Here is a 20,947-nt window from a genome sequence, read left to right on the forward strand (position 1 = left end):
GGCGTGAGCTTCGCTCCTAAGGCTCCCTCCTTTCTCCAGGCCTTGGAAGGGGTGGCTTGGCTTTGCCTCCCCAGGCATCTGTGCCTGGCCCACGGAACGAGGCCAGCAGCAGAGGGGGAGGAAGGGTGGGTGGTGAACACTAGCAGGGACAGGCAGCGGCTGTAGCATTGGTGCCTCAGCGTGGGCCATGCATGGGGGTTTGCCGGGAGGTAGAGCTGCCTTTGCGCGGAGGCCAGGGTCCGGGGCGCGTGGGCATTAGAAGGGTTGGCCGCTTCCTGGAGCAGGTCACTCACCCATCCATCCTTCCATCCATCCGTCCATCCAGCGGTCCCTGAAGGGGCCGTGTGCAGGCAGGCCTGGGCACTGTTCAGAGAGGGAGGAGGGGGAGACCCCAGGGCCTAGAATCTCCTGCTCAGCAGCCCTGACTGTCTGAGCTTGGGCGCCGGGCCTCTTGCGGAGGAGGTGGCCCCGGCTGCTGCGGGCCTGGCCAGCCGGCAATAGCCAGGCACTCAGCAGGGCCGGCCTCACGCCTGTGTGCTCTCCCTGGCAGCTCGAGCAGTTCAACATGATGGAGAACGCCATCAGCTCCAGCAGCCTGTACAGCCCGGGCTCGACGCTCAACTACTCGCAGGCGGCCATGATGGGCCTCACCGGCAGCCACGGGAGCCTGCCCGACACACAGCCACTGGGGTACCCCAGCCACAGCAGCATCCCCAACATCATCCTCACAGGTGAGGCCACCAGTGTGTGGCGTCCTGGGGGGGTGTTGTCTTGAACAGAGTGTCACCGTGGGGGCTGGCAGCTGCGAGAGGCTCCATCCCCGGGAGAGATGGCACCCCTGCCCTGCGGGATGAGTAGTGACGGGCCTGGGCCAAAGGAGCCCAGACCTCACCAACCTTGATTCAGGGGCACACACTGGACCCTGAACCAGGCTGCCCGTGTCTCATGCTCAGAGCAAGAACAGGACAGAGCCAGTCACTCGCACAGCTGTGCATCTGCATCCCAGGTCCCTGAGCCCCATTAGCTGAGAATCATGGAATTGCAGGTGACTGGGGGCAGGCCCTGCATGGCAGGGCTTGTCCCATGCAGCCAATATACATGCAGCAGGTCACACAGCGATGAGCAGCCCGGAGCATCCTGAGCGTGGCGCCCCGGCTTCTAGGGACACGCAGAGCACATGCTAAGTCCCTGCTCCATGTGGCATCGAACCCACACCCTTGGCTGCCTCTGCTCCACCCTGTAGGGTCTGGCTTTTATTGAAGAAGAAAGCAATTTGCTTATAAGCCAGGACTGTCTCAGGATTGAGGGCGACACCCCCCCCCCCGGTGGCCCCACTGACATGTCCAGGATGGAGAAGTCCATGACCAGGGCCCCTCGAGGACTAGCACTTCCTCCCTACCCCAGGGGTGTGAGCAGTGGTCTGCAGGAGATGCTCTGGGGGTGGGAGCTTCAGACACAAGGATCAGGCCCCTGTGATTGCCACAGTAGCCCACAGACTTTTATGCCCCTTTCTCAGATTGGGAGACTAAGGTCTCATTGCAAGTAGGTGAGAGAGCCTAGGTTTGAACCTCAGTCTCTCTGGGGAGAACTCAGGCTTCCCTCCAACCTACAGGGAGGGTCCCTGGTGCACAGGCATGTACACACCCGCGTGCTTCTCAGTGGCGGACATGGCAGAGCAGGAAAGACCCCTGGTCCTGCCAGGTCATGCTAAACGTTTGTGACCTAGCTCTTAGCTCAGGGCTTCCCAGCCTTGGCACTGCTGATAATGAGGGGTGAGACCTTTCTCTGGGGTGGTGGGGCCGTCCTGTGCTAAGCAGCATCCCTGGTCTCCACCCACCTGATGCCAGTCGCATTTTCTCTACTCATGACCACTAAAAATGTCCCTAGACATTGAGAGTGTCCGCTAGAGGACACCACCCTCCCAGGTAAGCACCCCTGGTGTGGCCCAGGCACCTCTTCCCTGAGCATTGACAGGGGCCGTGGAGGCATAGGGCGTGGGGTCAGAGAGCCAGGGCCATGCTGAGACTTGTTTGTCCTGTGTTCCCCTACCCCCTGCTCCAGTGACAGGAGAGTCCCCTCCCAGCCTCTCTAAAGAACTGACCAGCACACTGGCCGGGGTCGGCGATGTCAGCTTCGACTCGGACAACCAGTTTCCCCTGGACGAACTCAAGATTGACCCCCTGACCCTGGATGGACTGCACATGCTCAACGACCCCGACATGGTCCTGGCCGACCCGGCCACTGAGGACACCTTCCGGATGGACCGTCTGTGAGCTGCACACCCGGCACTTCGCCGCCCAGCCCCCGGCTCCATCACCCCGCCGGTCAGTGGTCCCGACGGCGTCTCCCTGAGCCCAGGGACGGCCGCGCTCCGTCCTTCGCAAACGGCCGAGCTTGTGATTCTGAGCTTGCAATGCCGCCAAGCGCCCCCTGCCCACCCGTCCGCCCCCCAGCTGTCCACCTCCCTCGGGAGGCCGCGTGTCACCCCCGCGGAGCCTCCCTGCGCGTGCTCTCTCGCCCCCCACCCTGGGCCATGAGCCGTCCCCCTGTAAAATGCGGAAAGCGTGTTGGGCAGGGCCGCCGGCCTGGAGGGGGCGCTGTGGTCCACGGCGGCGGTGGGCTGAGGTGCATTTTCCGACTGTTGTCCAGCTCTCACTGCCTTCCTTTGTTCCTGGTCCCCTGACCCGCCCGCCACCCCCCAGCCCGAGGTTAGGTAGAGAGCCAGCCCCGCCCTGCCAAGGGGAGAAGGCGCCAGAGAGAGGGGCAGACACAAAGCAAAATAAACACTATTTTGACTGCTGTCTTTTATATTTCTGAGCACATTCAGAGAATGCCAGAATCCATCCCATGGTGGTAGAACACAAAAGGTGTGAACAGAGCATGTGAAGCAGCTAATTCTTCCCGGGACCCTTGCTCTGCTTTGCCCACCCCCAGCCCTCTATGGCCGCCTTTGCCCTGAAAGTGAAGCCCCGGCCAGGACGGAAGGGCCTTCCCGGGGATGCATGTGGAAGCAGGGCTTATCTCCGGGGTTTGTTTTCATCTCTCAGCCTGTTTTCATCTTTTCTTTTTCTGTACCTTGGTCACTGTCACTGTTATTTAAAGAATGGGGTGGGGAGGGGGTGGCCAGGGCATATTTGTTGTGTTGTTTGTTTGTTTCTTTTGGTTCATATTTCACTTTGGTTGTAGACAAGTAGCTGACTTTTCAATCCAATACTTGCCTGAGAGCATGTTTTTATTCCAGAAATCCCATGTTATATATTTTTTAAGCTAACTGGAAGCAGTCTGCTGCCTGCCCGGATCTGAGCTGTGTCTCTGGCCATTTTCGCGAAGGCCCATGGTATCTCAATGGAAGGGCTGAGTGAGGGCGGATCGGGCCTAGCAGGGTCTCTGGCAGAAGCTCGAGGTGGCGAGAGGTGCCTCCGCTCCAGCCACATGGCAGGCGGAATTCCAGGAAGGAGCCACGCTTTTATTAAAGGTCTCTTGGAGACAGCTCTGCCTGGCCATCCTGGTGGTCCTCGGGGTGCCTGCTGGTCCTCCAGGGAGGACTGTCCCAGACCCCGAGGTGGTGATAGCTGCGGCCCCTCTGCCCTGACACCCCCCCGAGATGAGGCTGCCCCCTTGCCCCCCACCCCGAGAGCCAGCTGACATCTGTCCCCTCAGCCACCCTTTTCATGGCTCCTCCCAACAGGGCTGGGTTCGGGGCAAAGAGCAGTGTGTGTTGTAGCAACAGGTTTCCAGGTGCTTCTTGAAGTGCCTCCGGAGGCCGAGGTGACCGTCAGGGCTTGGCCTCCATGCTGGGGGCTGTCCTTGTGCCCTCCAGGCCCCGGGAGGGGTGACGGGGCTGTCTTTGTTTTCTGTCAGCTGCTCTGAACTAGGAACTTCTGTGGCAGCCCTCCAAGGCCTCGCCTGGAGCTCTTGCTAGCTCCTTGGCCTGCAGGCCAGGCCAGCACCTTCTCCTCGGTGTGGTTCTCTGTGGCGTCACAGCCACTGCCTCTGGGTCGTGAGAGCCCTCACCTCTGTCTGTGGGAGCCAGATTTAATCCTAATGACATCTCTCTCGCTCTCTCTTTCTCTCTCTCTCCTGTTCCTGGGCCATGCCGTTAGCACATGGCTAAGCAACTGGGCTGCCACAGTATAAGAAGGCCCCCTCCTCAGTCTTTTGGCCCCTGCTGCCCTCATCTGGGCAAGGGGACACAGGGTCAGTCCGTCCAGGTCAAGGCCCCAGCCTCTTACTGAGGCAAGGGCTGGGAGCAAAGACTGAAACTTTTTTCCTTCTTTCTTTCTTTTTTTTTTTTTTAAAGAAAACTACGTGTACATAGAAGAGTTTGATTACCATTAGACTTGTATGTAGAACTTTTTAAAAAATGGCCTTAATAAAATTATAAGCAACCTTCCTGGATGCAATTTTCAACCAAGGCATCGTGGACCCCACGTGAGAGCCTTGTCAGCCCATACTTTCCGTCTGCCTGGCGCCCGGTTCTCAGTGCAGACGGGCAGCAGAGGGAGGGCGTCCACCCCTGCAGCCTGCTTCCGGCATCCCTTTGGCCAGGGGCACAGGCCACATTGTATTTCCAGGGCCACTTCGGCTCATGAGGGGCATAGGTGCAGTTTTCCCAGGAAGGGGGTCCCAGCCAGGAGCCAGTGGCCAGGCATCCCTGTGTCTTCAAAGGGTTCACACCCCTGCCTGGGTCTGGGCAGGCCTCCTGAGGTTTGCAACAGGGGATTTTGTTTATTTCTTAAATATTGCTTCTCTACTAAATATTCTTGAATTGCCAAGACTTCCTGAAACAGGACAGCCTAGGGGAACCAGCCCTTTGACTTGTGATGTGAAAATACTGTGATTTTAGACGAACTGCGCCATGAGGGATGGGCTGAGGCCCCTGAATATTGTATATAGACCCGCCTGCTGCCTGTGTCCTTGCGCACTTGTTCTGGACGGGCCTGGACGCTCGGCCCACGTGGAGTCAGAGGCCAGGCCTGTCTGTCCCCCCGCCGCTGCCCCCGAGTGCTCCTGATTTTAGTCCCCTAGGCTGTGCAAACTTCTGCCCCAGGAACACAAGCCGAACAGTGTGTTCCCGCCTGCCTCAGTTTACCCTGTGTCCCCCAAGCCCCCAGGGCAAGAAGTTAATTACCCCACAGAGGCTTGTGGGCCAAAGAAAAGCCCGGGGTCAGCCCCTCTCTGTGTCCTTCAGAGAAGTGGGTTTATGCCCCTGCCCCCTGAAACCCCACCCATCAAAGTCACCCCCCGCACACAGTGTCCAGGGCTGATGTGGGGGAGCAGAAGGGGTCTTGTCGGGATCATGTTCCCTGTCACAGGCACCCATGCCAACCTCCGTCCCCACTGTGTCCTTACCAGGGAGAAAATAGGCAGCGCTCTTCGGGGCATCCCGCATCCCCCGCCCCCCCACCTCATTCCTTCTGACACACTTCTGGGCCGGAAGCGGTGGGGGCGGGACAAGGGGCCCTGAGACCCTCAGTGGAAAGCTCAGGGCAAGTTGACCTTTTAGCCAAATTTAGGGGCCACAGCTGACCGTATCCAAAAACTCTACACTCTCCTGTGGGGGACAAGCCAGAGAAAAAGCGGCCCTAATTGTGGTGGGTCCAGTCCCCCCTGCCATTGCTGTCCATAGGACTCCCTGGGACTAGCAAGGCCTGGGCGGATGGCCGCCGTGTGGGCTTGGGGCTCTTTCCCCAGCAGCACCTCCACCCAACCCTCCCTGCTGGCTTCTAGCCACCTGCCTGCCCCAAGGGTGTGCACTGAGCGCAGGGGTCCTAAGGCGCTCAGGCTGGCCTTTGCAGCCTTTCTGCTCTTGTGTACTTGTGGGTTTGGGGGGCTAGGAAAGAAGGGTTCTGATGTCTGTGTGTTTGGCATGATTTCTTGGGCTGGCTGAGCTCCCCGGAGGCTGCCTAGCCAGCTGGGCCCAGTTGGGAGGCCCATGTGTCATAGTGGGGTGGCTGAGGATGGACATCAAACACTACAAGACCCTCACATGGAGGGCGAGAGCCTCCACGTCCATCTGTATGTCCAGGAGTGGGTGTCCAGTTTGTGGGCTGCATGCCAGGTGCTAGCTGTGGCCTGATCAGTCAGGACAGGAGCAGGTCCCAGGTCTTTGGGGGCTGAATGGGGCTCCAGCTGCAGAGGCTGCCTTCCCCACCATCCAGCATCCTGGGCCCAGTGAGCCCCCACAAGGGACTGTCCTTAGAGGGGCCCCCAGGGCAGCTGAGGACACGTGTGAATGAGCCCCCCTCCCCAGACCTCCACATCTCAGCCAACCCTGAGCTGGTTCATAACCAAACATCCTTCCAAACTCCCAGCCCCATCTGGATTCCGGCTTTTCTGCATTTCCAAAGAAAGCACCCCTCTCCTAGGGACAGGCTGGGTGTGGTAAGGCCTGGAGGTATGGGGGAGCCCTCCACTCCCCATCCCCAGTCTTGACAAAGCTGCAGCAGCACCCACCACCCTCACTGGGCTCTGACGGAGCTGTAGTTAGAGGCCACAGAGGCTCCCATTGTGGGGGTAGGGTATGGGGGCCACAAGGTCAAGGGTATCCAGTGCCTCTCATCTTGACCCCATTACCCCTGCAGGTGGTGCTCCGAGTAAGTGAGCTGTGGCCACCTTCCCACTTGGCTGGCAGAGCTGTGGGGAGGACTATGTGCTTCCCCCACCCACTGCCGGAGGCCTGCCTGGGGTGAGTGGGCAGCTAGGTCTCATTCTGCCCCTGTCTCCTTGGAACCTGTGCCCCCACTTCCTGGGGGTCTCAGTGTGTTACTGGGGGTACACTCCTCCATCAGGCCCTGCCCAGCCAATCTCAGCCTGAGCTGACTCTCTTGGTTTCTCTTGGCCTTTGGCCTCCAAGTTTCCTGATTGGGTGAGGCTCAGGCCCCTTTCATAACCCTTAGCCACAGGCAACTGGCCACAGACCCATTCTCTCTGACGTGGCCACTCCCAGGAGAGGAAGATGGGGTAACCTGTATCCCTAGGCCTGGGTGCTGGGATACTCTCAAAAGCATGGGGGTAGTGGTGAAAAAGACCCTTGTGACCTGGGCTTCAGTTTCCCTCAGGTTGCTGGCTCAGACCCATGGGTCTTGGCCCTCAGGGTCCTCCCTGGCAGAGTGGGGGCTAAGGTCTGGGCATCAGAGTGATGCTGGCTCCAGGTAGCTCCCTCCACCTTCTGCCCTCTTGGCCAGCCTTCAACACCCCATCCCAAGATGCCACCCCATCCCAAGTGGCACATGCAGGGCGTGGTGTTGCCCGCATCCCACAGGGCTCTGGACTTTCGGGCCATTGAATGCTCAGCCCATCCTAGCCCATCACTTCTGACCTCTTGTCCACTCGAGACAAGTGAACACAGCTGTGGCCTTTGCCACCAGTCCCTGAGAGGGAGGGCTTTGGCAGCCAAGGTCCACTGGCCCCACTGTGCCCCCCCATATAGGAAACTGCCCCCCAAGGGGCTGGGCGGCACCACTGATATATGCAAATCTGCCGGTCCAAGCCCTGCTCCACCTGTGTCCTGCTGTCCCCAGGCTGGCTCTGTCCCCGACCCCAGCATGTACACTCTGCTGTGGATGTCACGTGGGCCGTGGGTTGGGTGCCCACGGTGGGTGGGGGCGGGCGGCTCAGGGCGCACTCGGCCGGCCCCTGCCCATCCTCTCTGGCGTGGACGCTTTTGTCTTTGTACCTTTGCATCCTTTGTAATGAGACATAATAAAAATCCAATGTTTTCGTCCCTGCCTCCTCTCCTTTTTTCCTGCCCCTGCCCCCACACTGGGGATGGAACATGGGCCAGCAGGGCATGTCAGGTGGGAGTCACACACAGGCCCCCTCCCACACACACACATGAACATGGACACACAGGTTTGAGCCCCTCATCCCTACCCCTAGCCAGCTAGTTGGGCATTTTGCTTAGAAAGGGAAGGACCCCAGGTTTTTGGGGGAGGCACTCAATGGTGGGGGTCCAGCCCTGTGACCTCAAGTGGGTAGGATGTGGCAGCAGACCTGGGGCCTCCCCAGTCAGGGTTGGACAGTCCTCGTCAGGCTGCTGGGCCCTAGCTGGTCAGGACAGGGGGTTAGTCCTTAGCAGGTCTGGGATCCCTGGCCCAGCCTTTCCTCGGAGGCGCCACCCCACAATCTCCCTGAAGCAGAGACCACAGCCAGCCAGTCCACCACACACACTTTATTTTGTCCTCTCCGAGTCCCTCCGCCTCCCCTCCCCCAGGCCAGCCATCCTCAGAGCCGGGCACATGGAGCAGTGAGGGCACCCCTGAGGGTGGCCATCTTCCAGCAATGGGTCCCCACGCCCATCCCTAGGCCTGCAGCAGCCTCTGAGTCTCGTAGTCCTCGGGGATGGTGTCTATGGGGAAAGGGCAAGCGAGTCAGAGGGGGTGAAGCTGGGCAGGATGCCCCCCCAGCAGGGCTCTCCCCTCACCATTGCAGCGGTAGCGCAGATTGGCCCAGATGATGTTCTCTTGGGAGAAGCAGAAGACCCCCAGGCGGCCGCCCCGCATGGTCGTGTCCAGGATCACGTTGCTGTCAGCCACCAGCTCAGGGCCCTCGTAGAAGCGCACTCTGTGGGAAGGATGGGGCAGTGAGGTGGTGCCCTGGGCTAGGCCTCTGCCCTGGAAGATGGGTCCCCTCCTCTCTGGGAGTAGAAGCCCCGAGTCCCCCCTGCCTGGGCCACTCTCAGGGGAGCTGGGGCTTCTGACCTGAGCCTCAGCTTCCCTGTGAGAGGATGGGCTTCCTGGCGGTGCAGAATGCGGACTGAGAAACAGAGTGAGTAGGACCCCACCTTCTATCTGAGGACCTGCTGGGTCCTGCATCCTAGGAGAAGTGTCATGTTCCAGAGCCAATATCATTCCCATTTTCCAGGTAAGGGGACTGAGGCTGCCTGAACTTCCAGCAGCCAGTGAACAGACTTCTGGTCCATTGGCAAGGGCCCAGGTCCCCACCTGATGTAGCCCACTTGAGGCCGGTGCTGCAGGAACCAGCGGTAGGACGTCTTGTCCTTCCAGCCCACGTTGCGGGGGTCCTTCCACAGGAGCCGCACCTGTGATGCTGTGTCCCCGGTGTGCCAGAGTGCATTCCGCAGATGCTCCCCAGGGCCTGTGGAAGACTTCACAGCCTGGCCATGCCCAGGGACAGGGGAATAGAGTCAGAGACTGCACAGGCTACTGGAGCCCTCCAGATCTTGCCTGGTGAGACAGGAGGGGAGCCTCAGATCTTGGCAGTGGTGGGAGGCCCCAGGCTGCCTGGATGGGATACCTGCAAGGAAGCCATCTTGGGGGCCACATGGAGATTTGCAGGTGGGGTGGGGAGGGCAGGGGTGGTCTGGGAGGTCATGTGAGGATTTGGGAGTCCGTGGACAGATTTGGAGTCTGAGAGGATTTGGAGGGGTCTGTGAGATGGCTCAGTGACCTACAGAAAGTTTGTGGTGTCCATGGGATAAACTGGGTCCTACAGGATTTGGGGAATTTGCTGGAGGGTTTCAGTGACTTACTGGGGTCTAGGAGTTCTGCAGGAAGATTTGGAACCTGAGGGGAAGTTTTGGGCTCCAGGAGGTTTTGGGGCCCAAAGGAAGTTTGGGCGCCCTAGGGGAGTGTTTGAGGACCTGTAGGAATCCAGGAGGGGGGCTGGGAGGACTCTGACGTCCACAGAATGACGCTAGGGGGCTGTAAAGGGTTTGGGAGTCCTTGGGAGGATTTGGGGCCTCCTAGGGAGCTCAGGGACTGTGAGAGGTCAGGTAGGGCCACAGACACCTTGAGCTGAATGCCAGGTTCAGCCACTGCACGGAAAGGATTCGCCTGCCAATAGGTCTGCTCCATCTGCTTCCACATGACCACATAAAAGCTGGAGCTGTCCTGGTAGCCAAAGATGAAGCCTGCGTAGTCATCATCCGTGACCGTGTTCACGTGGAACGTGCCTTCGAAGTCCACACCATTGAAGGCCGTGTAACCTGGGGAAGAGAAGGAAGCAGTGGGGCTCTCCCCACTGGGGCCCTACCCACCCACCACCCCTCGGTAGTCCAACTTGCCCCTAGGCCCAGATCCCCACTCACATACCGCCCCATTCCTACCGGCCAAGTTCAGCCATGACCACATCTCTGAGCCCCTGCCTGTGACATGCCTCAGGCCAGGCTCCTTCAGAGTCCAGAACTGTTGGACCCCTGAGCCCAGACCCAATCTGGCTCCGCCTTTCCTAACTTCAGACCCGCCCTTGGCCCCGCCCCCTACCCAGCAAGCTACGAGACCTGGACCCTTCTTGTCTCACCCACAGCCAGGCCAGGGTCGCTGTTCATCGTCTGCACGATCTCCATACCCTGATGGGGTCAACGGAAGAAGGGCCTCAGGTCAGCTGAGTGGGTCCTCGATCCCCCCACCCCCAGTTTAGGACCCAATCCCACCACCTTCCAACGGGCCAGGTCCCAACCTGGTTGAGCACCACCCAGTTAGGATCTATCTGAGCGTCGCCTTCGGGGTCCAGCACGACCGTCTGGAAGGCCCGGAAGTCAGTGAGGGTGACCTCGGCGTTCTCTGGACACACATCAATCTTGTCCACCACCTTGTCTGCGTCGAAGTCGCCCTGGCACGCGTCGCCCACTCCGTCCCCTGAGAGACCGGTGGTGGGGTCAGCGCCAGCCCCGCCCAGGACCTAGTCACGCCCACACCTGCTGTAGGCCCCACCCACACAACATCCTAGCCCCGCCCACACCTGCCTGGTTCTCCACACCAGCCTCAAAACCACCACAGGCCCCTGCCCTTACGGTCTGCATCTTCCTGGTTCGGGTTGGGCACCAGGCGGCAATTGTCCCGACTGTCAGGGACCCCATCGTTGTCGTCATCGTCGTCGCAGGCGTCACCCTGGCCATCGTGATCTGAATCCTGCTGGGCACTATTTGGTACTGTAGGGCAGTTGTCTCGTGAGTCCTGGTGCCCATCCCCATCCCTAGAATTGGTGGGTGGGACAGAGAGACAGTGAGATTTCCCAGAGGGCTGGGTCGGGGTCGCCCACCCTCAGTCCCCACCCCCACCTCAGATGGCCTCCTTACTGGTCTTGGTCACTGTCACAAGCGTCTCCCACAAAGTCATGGTCCACATCACTCTAGGGAAGGTTAGATGCAGGAGTCCGAGATCAAGGCAGAGGAATTCAGGAGCGTCCCACCAACCCTGAGTTCCAGAGCCAAGGTCCTCCTGACCCCAAGGAACACCGCCCCTCCCACTACGCTTAGACTGGGCTTCAGTCTCCTTAACTAGTCTGGAGCTCATCTCAGGGATCTGACCCAGCTAGGGTGCTGCCCGCACTCACCTGGTCTGCGTTGCTTTTCTGGGGGCAATTGTCACAGGCATCTCCTACACCATCACCATCGCTGTCCTTCTGGTCTGAGTTGGGCACCCTTGGGCAGTTGTCCACTGTATTCCGGACCCCTGCGAGAAGGAGGGGGGTGCAAGGCTGACTTCGGCAAGGTAGCTGCAATCCTGGGACATAGTCCCATGCCTCTCCAGGCTCCCAGCAGCTACTAGGTTAAATCAAGTGGGGCACGGGTCCAAGCCTCAGAGATTTAATGGATTTAATGGACTTAATGGAGAAGGGACTGGTTGTCACTCACAGAGGAAGCTCAGCTGAACCCTCCGCTGGCACTGTGAATGCACCATGCTGAGTGTCCGTCCCCAGGAGTACAATTGGCACGTCCCTGGCCCTAAACTGCAGGCTCACGTCTCTGTTCAACTACTTACTCCCTTGCAGCATCCGACACAGGGCCCGCCTTCCCCTCCTCCAAATGTTCTTGCCTTTCCCCCCTTCGCTTCGTGTCCCAGGAGCATAGTCCATGGTCCCTGGAGCCCTGGGCGAGCTCATCCACCGCAGCTTCCAAAACAAGCGGAGCTCCGCCCTCAGGCAAGCCCCGCCCCTCGGTGCCTGCTCTCCCCTCCTCCCCACTTCTGCTCTCACGGTCGCCGTCGATGTCGTCGTCGCAGGCGTCGCCTTTGCCATCCTGATCCGTGTCCTTTTGGTCATCGTTCTTCTGGGACCGGCAGTTGTCGCAAGCATCACCCCACTTGTCACCGTCCGTATTGCGCTGGTCTGGGTTTCGCACCAGTTTACAGTTGTCCTGGGGGACAGGGCCGATTAGGGTGGGCGTCAGGCCTGGAGGGGCAAATGTCACGCCCCAGAAAAGCCCAGCTCCGAGGCCCCGCCTCCTCCGCAGAGCTGCCGTCATCCCTCCTGATGCCACAGTCCACATCCTCTGAGGCCACGTCCCTCACCCAAGCCACGCCCCCACCTTGCCTAACCTCGACCCAGGCGTTCGGCCCCACCTGCTCGTTTAGGACCCCGTCCCCATCTGCGTCCGGGTCGCAGGCGTCTCCGATGCCGTCGCGATCCACGTCCTCTTGCCCTGAGTTGGGCACCGTCACGCAGTTGTCCTAGGGGAGGGCACAGCGGGTGTGAGGAGCGGGCCTAGGGAGCCCCACCCACCACCCGGCAGTTGTCGCCCTTCAGACCCCGCCCACCTTGCGGCACTGGCGTTCAGGGCACCGCAGCTTCTCGTCGGGGAAGCCGTCCAAATCCGTGTCTCGACCGCAGAGGAGGCCGTTGCCTGCCCAGCCAACCGCGCACTGCGGGTGGGGTAGTGGGAAGGTGCCCCGGCGTGATCACCACCCACCCCACCCCGCCTCTTCACATCCAAACCAAGCTCCTTTCTGCTCGCCCGCACTCACCACGCACGACCGCGAGCCATCGCGTTCCAGGATGCAGTCGGCCTTCTCGTGGCACGGGCTGGGCGTGCCATCGGGGCAGAAGCGCTGGGAGCGCCGATGGCAGCCAGATGCTTGGTCGCCCACGAAGCCGGGTTGGCATGGGCCGCACTGGAAGGAGCCCTGGGCCCGGGCCGCGGGCAGTGAGCTTGGGCTGCCTGCCACCTCGCACCCTCCCCCAGGTGTCTCGATCCTTCCCCACTCTTACCGCGCCTTACCCGGGTATTGACGCACACGGAGTTGGGAACGCAGTTATGCTGTCCCGTCTCACATTCGTTAATATCAGTGCAAACCTGGATGGCCGGGAGGGCAGAGGTCACCACCCCCACGGAGAAACGCTTATACCTCCCACACGGTTCACGTCTCCTCTGCATCCTACCTCTCCCCTACATTCCTCCCCCAACCTCAACCACCTCGCTGAGGACACACGCCGGAGCTCGGGCCCCACCCCTTCCCACTGAAGTGAGGCAGGAAAATAACCGCAAGGCTAGCGGACCGTTCCCAGCTAAAGCCCACCCCTCCACGGCCCTCACCTGCTTGTTGGCCTTGGCGAAGGCCAGCCCCACGCCCTCGTGGGCGGGGCCGCTGAACCCCGGCGGGCAAGCCTCGCAGCGGAAGCCGGGGCTAGTGTTGACGCAGCGGACGCGGGGGAAGCAGGGATGGGCGTTGCACTGGAGGAGGAAAGACCACGGAGAGTCAGAAGAGGACGCAGAGCGGCGCCTCGAGATTTGGGGGCTTGAACTTATTAAATTCAAGGGCCATTAGCCAGCACTTGGAGGGGGGCTGCCTTTGGGGGCAGAGGCCATCATCCCAGGGGTCTGACGCGACTTCGCCTTGATGGCGGCAGGGGAGCGTCCTGGCGGAGAGAGGGGCTCTTTTTGGGAGCCCGTGGGCTGGGTGCTCAAGGGCAGGGGCAGGTATTGTGAAGGCGCGCGTCCCCATCAGAGGGGAGAAGTGGTCGTCGGGGCGTGGGTGCACGGTGGCGGAAGGGTGGTCCGAGCGGGCTCCTCGCGGTGGTTGAAGGGTCGTTGGGGGTTTCGAGCCCCGGAGGTGAGGGGGACCTTTGGGGCGGACCGCTCTCTGCGGGAGAAGAGCAGTCGGGGCGGACTTTACTGACGGAGGGGGTTGGCGGGACCGGCGTCCCTGGTGGTAAGGGAAGTGGTGGGGGTGAGCACCCCGCCCCCGCGGCGTCAAGGTGGTCGTCCGGAAGTGCGTCCCCGGAGGTGAAGAGGTACTCCTCCGGGTGAGCACTTCCAGCGGGGGAAGAGATCGTTGGGGAGGTAGGGGCCGGCGTTAGGGGGGTCGTCGGTGGGGTAGCGGACGGGCGCACCTCGTTGACGTCGACACAGTGTGAGCCATTGCCAGTGAAGCCCGCGGGGCAAGGTCCACAGCGCGCGCCGCTTGCCGTCTGAGTGCAAACCACGCCTGGGTAGCAGAAGCCGGGCGCGCACTGGGAAAGGGGCCGCACGCTCAGACCTGGGGTGCGCGCTGGCTGCATCCCTGCGGGTGGTGAAGTGGGGCTGGTCAGGGCCCCGCCCCGGGGCAGAGTCTATCAGGACCACGCCCCTTCCTGGAGGGCCACCCCTGGGGGCGTGGCGAGGTACCAGTCTTTCCGCGCGACCCCGCCCCGGACCCCGCCCCAGACGGGCCGCGTTTCTTCATTCTCTGTATCTGCGCGCCCGTCTGTTTTCTGCTTCTTGAGCGTCTCTGCATCTCCCTCCATCTCTCGAACGGTCCCTGCTTCTTTTCGTAGGTTCCCCTCTCCTTTCCCATAGTCTCTGTCTCCCCTCCTTGTTCGTCTTTCTCCGACCCTCATCCAATCTCTCCATCTGTCAGCCTCCGTCTCTTCTGGTCTCTTTTCCTCCCGGTCTTTCCTTCTCTGTCTCTGTCTTTGCTCCCCATATCTTCTCGGTCCCCCGCCTGCCGCGCCTCTGCCGCCCCAGCTGTGCTCACCGCACGCGTCACACTCCATCACTGTGTTTTTCAGAAACGTGATCTCCTTGACCTGCGGTGCACGGGGGACGGGGTGTAGTCAGCGAGGCCCCATACCTCTCTTCCTAACCTTGAGTCTCCTCTCCCCTCGCCCAGACTCCCTTCCCACAGACCCACCCACTCCCTTCGGGCCCTCCCTCCACCCCTCGGATTCTCTATCCTCCCAGCACCTCTCCTCCTTCCTTGGGACTCCCCTTTCCCCCCCTCACAGACCCCTGCCATCTCCTGCGAAACCTTCTACCTCTGGGACTCCCTTCTCCCTCTTTTCTCCAACTTCCTCCCCGGATCTTGGTACCCAAGACCCTTTCCATCTCCACCAGCACCTCTTTCTCCCACCCCCCTCCCCTCCTCCTCTTCCAGGCCTCACTCCCCTCCCTCGCACCCCCCGTCCTCCCACTCCGGTCCGCACCTGCTGTCGCAACAGCTCCCGCACGTCCTGCAGAGCCGCGTTGGTTTCCTGAAGTTCCCGAAGCATCTGAGGGCCCAGATCTGCACCTGCGTCGACAGGGGACGCTGGTGGGGCGTCGGGGTTTGGGGACCCCCGCCACACCAGTCCTCACCGTGGCAGGGCCTAGGGACTCCCTCATTTCTTGAGCGTCCGCCCTGTACGCCCCATGAACAGTCCCTGAGCCCCAAGGAGCCGCAACCCCAGGCCTCACGGGTCCTCCGGTACGGTTGGGGGTCAAAGCCACGCGTGGGGGAGGGGGTGGCTTACCTATCTGTATCTGGCCCTGGCCGGATGCACGGAGGGCTGCCAGGGTGAGCAGGAGAACGCAGGCGGCGGCAGGAACCATGGCGGCGGCGGCGGCGGGGAGCTGGACTGCAGCTCGCTCTCTGCTGCCCACGAGGCCCGCGGGGCGTATTTATCCGGACGGCTGAGCCGGCTCCGGGGACGGCCCACCCGCGGCCCTGCCCAGAGTCCAGCCGCAAGGTAAACAGATGGCGCTGGCCTCTGCGTTCGAGGAGGCCCCGCCCGGTGTTGCTGAACCCGGACACGGCGGGGAAACTGAGTCACGGGGAGCCGGGGTAGGGGTCAGTGGGGCAGAGAGTCAGGTGGGACCACCCTCTGGCCCTCTCTCTCACTTATTTATTGGGTGCTGTATGCCAAGATTGGGACATAGCTGAGTACCAACCAACCCTCATGGCCGCTCCCCTCAGTTCATGCCTAGGGAAACAGGAGAGGCAAAAAGTTAGGACCCCCACCCCGACTCTGCCCTAAGTCAGGCTGACTGGCCCTCCACTCCCTCTTCACTTGCTTCAAAATGGGGCAAATGACAACACTCTGTGCCTGTTTTCTTCCCTGCACAATGGAGGTAATAAGTATCATTGTTAATGATTATTATTATTACAGGAAAATGGGGGGGCGTCAAGTGAGAACAGGGACTCTCAGGGTCCCTGCCCAGGACTAGAGGTCTAGACCCAGGTCTAGAAGTCAAGTGCCTGCCCCCCCCCCCCCGCCTTTTTGGTCTTCCCTCTTTGTGGTTCTGGGGTCGATGAGTTAGAGGTGGGGGCAACCTGGCCAGGATCCCACTCAGTTTCCCAGTCGGTGTAATGGGCTGTGTGTGTCCATCCCCAGCAGGGGAGTGCGCAAATTAAAGGGCCCCAGCTGGAGGAGGTCTGAGGGGGTGGCCAGGGATTCTGTTTGTGGAGACTTCGCCATACCTTCCGAGCTTCGCTCCAGCTGCTGTGGGAACAGCCTGTAATAAAAATAAAAATTACTCCTAATCAGGAAAATCATCCCTCCCAGCCCAGCCTCGCTTGCTCCTGAGCTACAAAACACTTTGACTTTCCGGAGTTAACCCTCTCCACCCACTTTCCAAGTGTTCAAAGCCTCTATCCTATAGATCAGAAAACTGAGACCCAGAGAGGGGAAGTGGCTAGACTGAGGCCACTGCAAGGGGCAAGGGTGAAATCAGAGTGGGGTCATAGCCAGGTCTGTTCTCCTGGGAGGCTTCAGAGAAGTCACCAAGGGCTTCCCAGAAGAGGTGGAAGGGAAACCTAAAGGAATAGAAGGACTCAGATCAGCCGAGGGGAGTGAGGACAGTTCTGACATGGTGAAGCATGTGTGGCTTGGGGGCACGGTGGGGGGGAGAAATTTCAGACACATCTATTTATTCCACAAACACACATTGAGCACCTACTGTGTGTCCTGTTCTGGGCTGGACTCTTGACACAGGATGAACACGCCAGAGTGGGCCCCTTCCTCTAGGGGAGCCCAGGTTGGCAGGGAGGCAGCTGCATAATCACCCAAAGGGGCCAGAGCTGTGATGGGGATACATCGGTAGCTGTGGGAGCTCCAAAAAGGTGCTGGACCCAGCCTGGTTGGGGAGGAATCTGGGTAGGCTTCTCAGAGGAGGAGGGAATGCTAAACTGGGACCAGGAAGGTGAGAAGAACATGGCCAGGCCAAAAAAAAAGGTGGTAGAACAGAATATGGGAAGATTCCAAGCCAGGAATGAGTCTGGTCTGTTAGAAGGAATGATCTGAGGGTGGAGAGATGCTGGGGCTCAGGAGATGCAGTGCCAGTGGTGTGGAGCTCAGGCTGTCTTCTAGGGCAATCGGGAGCCACAGAGGGTGAGAGAGGAGGAGTGGGCCTGGTGGGGAGGCTGGGTGGGAGCAGTCAGCCCCAACCGGGCATTTCTAGTGAAGCCTGTGCTCTGACAGTGCCCACCATGCCCGCTGCCTACGGCCGGGCCATGAGCTCACCTCCTGTTTTCCTTGGCGTCCAGCACACCTGGGGGCCGCTCCTGGCTGGCACCGGAATTCTTGGGAAAACCACAACTCCGCCGGGGCCTGTGGGCTTGCGTGTGCCTCATGCAGCCGAGACAAGGGCACATGGAAGCCAGGCCCCTGCCACAGGCTGGGCACGGGGCTGGGACTTGGACACACGTGGCCTTGTTCATGGCCAGGCCATGGGGAAATGAGGGGAAGGGCATTCCGAACAGGGGGAACTGCAAAGGCAGAGGCCCTGAGGATGTCCCAGTCTGCAGATCAAACAACAGGGCCCCGGAGAGGAGCAGTCTGGGTTCATGCTCTTACCTCCTGGATCTCACCAACCCTGAAATCCTCCGTCCAGCCAGCCTCCCATTACAGAATAACTTCCTCTACGTGTCCTTCCCTGTCTTTGCACCTACTATGCCCCCTTACCCCAAATGCCTTCTTCCATCCTTTCGGGGGCACTTGGACGGCTCAGTCGGATGAGCATCCAGTGGCAGCTCTGGTCATGATCTCACAATTCGTGAGTTCGAACCTGACACTGGGCTGGCAGCTCGGAGTGTGGTGCGTGTTTTGGATTCTGTGTCACCTTCTCTCTCTGCCCCTCCCCCACACATTCTCTGTCTCTCTCACTCTCAAAAATAAATAAATAATCACTAAAAAAAAAAAAAGACATTTGGGCTCCTTCTCCCATCCTTCAAGTCTGGGCTCTGACACTCCCTCTTCCGTGAAGCCCTCCCTGCTCTTCCTGGGCAGGGCTCAGGGTCTGGCAGCTGTATGACAGCCATCTGGGACCCCGGCAGGCTATTCCTGGCAGAGAAGGCTGGGATGCCCTGACTCTGGGGACTGGGATTGTCTGTGTTTTGTTTTGTTTCTCAGAGCCTGGGGCCCCCCTGGTGCAGAGAGAGAAGGAGCTGGTGAGCTGTGAAGTTACCTCCTACTAGGATTGGCATATCATGGTTCTTCTTCCTTATCATTAATGTAACATCCTTACTATTAATACCAGTAATACCGCCACCACTGTACTTTAGGACAGACTTGGGGGCCACATGGTCTAGGTTCAAGTGTGGGCTGGGCACAGCCTTGCTGTGTGACCTAGGGCAAGTTGCATGACCTCTCTGTGCCTCACTCATAAGGTGGGAAGGATCATTGTTGAGAATTGAATGACCTAACATGTGCCCAGCATCTGGCTCCAGTCTTAGCCTTGCTGTACAATATGGAACTTATACACTGTGTCACTTACACCTCAGATTGTCCTTACTCACATTTTCCTTAGAGAAGAAACGAGATAGCTCCAGGTCACACAGCAGGAATTAGAACTGGGGAAGGCGGGACCCCTAAGGCCTTCACACCCCCCTCATTGCCCTTAGCCACAGAATCCAGACAAGAAATGCTGGCCCAGGCCCCTCATTAGCTGTGAAGATTCTACTGCCCAGGACCTCCTGGCCTGAGCCTTTCTTTGGCTGGCGCCCCAGCCAGCTCCCCTTCCCATCACACCAGACCCAGCAGTTCCAGGAGCCTGGCCAGGCTGGGGCAGAGGGGCTGGGGCCTGTGTGATGGGGCCCCAGGGCCCTTCCTGGCAGGGGTTTGCTGGGCCAGGAGACATGCGGGCGCCCCCAGCTCACCCAGCCGCCTCTCCTCGTGAATCCAGAGGGAAAGTATGTCGGGAAGGCAGCTGCCCTGCCCTGGGCGGGCCCGGCCACAGGCCCAGGGTCTGGGGAATTCATCAGGGCAGTGAGGGAGGCCACTTGGCCAGTGCTGCATCCATAGCTGAGGAGCCCTACCCAGCCTGCCTGGCGGCTGGACCCATCTCCCCAGAAGGACCAAAGAGTTGGGTGTGCGGGATTGGGTGCTGGGGTGCCATCCAGACACTGGAGTTGAGCAGACCCACCCTGATTTAACCCTGTGAACTTCAAGAAGCTCTGCCTATGCTCCCACTTTCCATCTGCCCCAACCCTGTCCCCATTCCATCCCAGGTTCCCAGGAAAGAGATAACAATAAATATAGTGGCTACAATTTTTTTGAGCAAGTGCCAAGTGTTCAAAACCTTGCCATGCCACTTCTGTGGGGTTCCCCTTTCTGCTCCCTCTTTCTCAGGCCCGGGAGTCAGGAACCCATCACCACAGGGAGAAGCAGGGCACAGTGGTGAAGGTCCTGTTCTCTGGCATGGGGACCCTGAGTTTCATATCCCAGCTCTGCGTTGGGGCCAGACACAGGTTGCTTAACTTGCCTGTGCCTCTGTTTCTTCTTTTTCCTTTTCTTTTTTTGGGGGGAGAGAAGAGCCCTGTTCAAAAGCTTATTATAATATAAACTTTTAAGTCTCAAGGTCAGCAGGTAGATGGAAGAGTTGCTGCAAGAGAGAAAGAACTTCACTAGGAACCTCCTGAAATTTACCAGTGTGGCATTCAATGGATACTGATTTCAGAGAAAGAAATTCCACAGGCATTATTTTCATAATTTTACAGAGATAACTGTGGAGGAGCAAATGACCACTCTGCTCTTTCCTTTCCTCTGACATTTAATGAGAGTTTTGTAGGTAATGGTAAAAAGAAAAAACAAACCTATGTCTGTGTTACAGGGACAGAGATAGTCTGTGTGGCTAACTACACGAGTTTTGTTCTCTCTCTCTCTCTCTCTGTTTAATGAAGTGGAGAATAGAAATACCCAGAGCAGTAAAAACCCAGATGAAATGGGGGACAAGAGCCCCCACATCTTAGGGTCATCACCAAATAAGTTACTCCATAAAAAATGTGCTGAACACTTTTCCATGGTGGCAGTCATTAGTGCCCCCATTCTACAGATGGGCAAACTGAGGCTCAGAGAGGCAGGTTTGTCCTGTCTTCTCAATTTGGGCACTGGATGCTCAGAGAAGGAAGTCACACGCTCCCCTCCCCATGGAGGTCGTAGGGAGAGGGTCCCCCACCCAGGTTTCTGCAGCTGATTGGTGGGTGGGCAGTGGAGAGCACAGGACCCCGAGTCCTGATCTCGATTCTTCATTCTCCCTTCTCCTGCCCTTCTCTGGCCCCCAGCCCAGCTCATTAACAGGCGGCCCTTGTTCAGGCCAGTGATGGATGGGGCAGGAGGCCGAGGGCGGGGCGTGTTTACCCACTGACTGCCTGGCAGGCAGAGGCCCAGACCAGGGCATGGGCCAGTGGGGGAGGGAGGCTCCCGGGCAGGGAGGAGCCCCAGACCCAATGTGGGAATTCTGGCACTCAACGGGTGCCAAATAAATGGTTATCAATCAGTGGGGTGAAATTATTTAATTTCACCCACCATACAGACCCCTTGCCACATGGCCAACAGGGAGGAGGTGGTCTCAGCCTCTCAGCCCCAAGGTGGGTGGCCTCGGGGGAGGACAAGTGCCACAGTGGCCGGGAGTGCTTGCCACGCGGAAGTAGGAGCTGGGTGGGCTAGAGAAAACGGAGCCCAGGGGTCAGGGAGGCCACTGTGGGGAGATGTTGGTGCCAAGACCAGGGCAAGTGAATGGGTTCTGGCCAAT

General features: G+C 59.5%; 2 protein-coding genes across 2 annotated transcripts in view; one reads left to right on the plus strand and one right to left on the minus strand.

Annotated features, from left to right (window-relative positions):
• Positions 1 to 7,730, plus strand: part of CRTC1 (CREB regulated transcription coactivator 1) — a 66,540-nt gene extending 58,810 nt beyond the window's left edge. The window contains exons 14-15 of the mRNA XM_029917859.1: positions 551 to 731; positions 2,062 to 7,730. Coding sequence (XP_029773719.1) covers positions 551 to 731; positions 2,062 to 2,273 — 393 coding nt within the window. The 3' untranslated portion in view covers positions 2,274 to 7,730. The remainder of the gene's footprint in view (positions 1 to 550; positions 732 to 2,061) is intronic.
• Positions 7,731 to 8,158: 428 nt separating this feature from the next.
• Positions 8,159 to 15,529, minus strand: COMP (cartilage oligomeric matrix protein). Its single transcript, XM_029916952.1, has 19 exons — positions 15,451 to 15,529; positions 15,145 to 15,230; positions 14,697 to 14,748; positions 14,074 to 14,243; positions 13,277 to 13,414; positions 12,962 to 13,036; positions 12,708 to 12,866; positions 12,501 to 12,605; positions 12,306 to 12,413; positions 11,941 to 12,100; positions 11,299 to 11,417; positions 11,042 to 11,094; positions 10,757 to 10,938; positions 10,423 to 10,601; positions 10,264 to 10,312; positions 9,753 to 9,949; positions 8,946 to 9,118; positions 8,426 to 8,565; positions 8,159 to 8,350 (listed from the first exon to the last, which is right to left on the minus strand). The coding sequence occupies exons 1-19, from the start codon at positions 15,527 to 15,529 to the stop codon at positions 8,304 to 8,306; spliced, it is 2,271 nt and encodes a 756-aa protein (XP_029772812.1). The 3' UTR covers positions 8,159 to 8,303.
• Positions 15,530 to 20,947: the final 5,418 nt, after the last annotated feature.

This window comes from Suricata suricatta, chromosome 12, assembly GCF_006229205.1.
Source record: "Suricata suricatta isolate VVHF042 chromosome 12, meerkat_22Aug2017_6uvM2_HiC, whole genome shotgun sequence".
Lineage (NCBI taxonomy): Eukaryota > Metazoa > Chordata > Mammalia > Carnivora > Herpestidae > Suricata > Suricata suricatta.

What these genes read in the sequence shown, in the direction of transcription:
- COMP (XM_029916952.1), bottom strand. Translation starts at nt 15,529, where the DNA reads ATGGTTCCTGCCGCCGCCTGCGTTCTCCTGCTCACCCTGGCAGCCCTC. An exon ending in ATGGCTCGCGGTCGTGCGTG is followed by an intron (nt 12,606 to 12,707) that starts GTGAGTGCGGGC and finishes CCCCACCCGCAG; the next exon opens with TGCGCGGTTGGCTGGGCAGG. An exon ending in TGTGACAGTGACCAAGACCA is followed by an intron (nt 10,939 to 11,041) that starts GTAAGGAGGCCA and finishes CACCAATTCTAG; the next exon opens with GGATGGGGATGGGCACCAGG.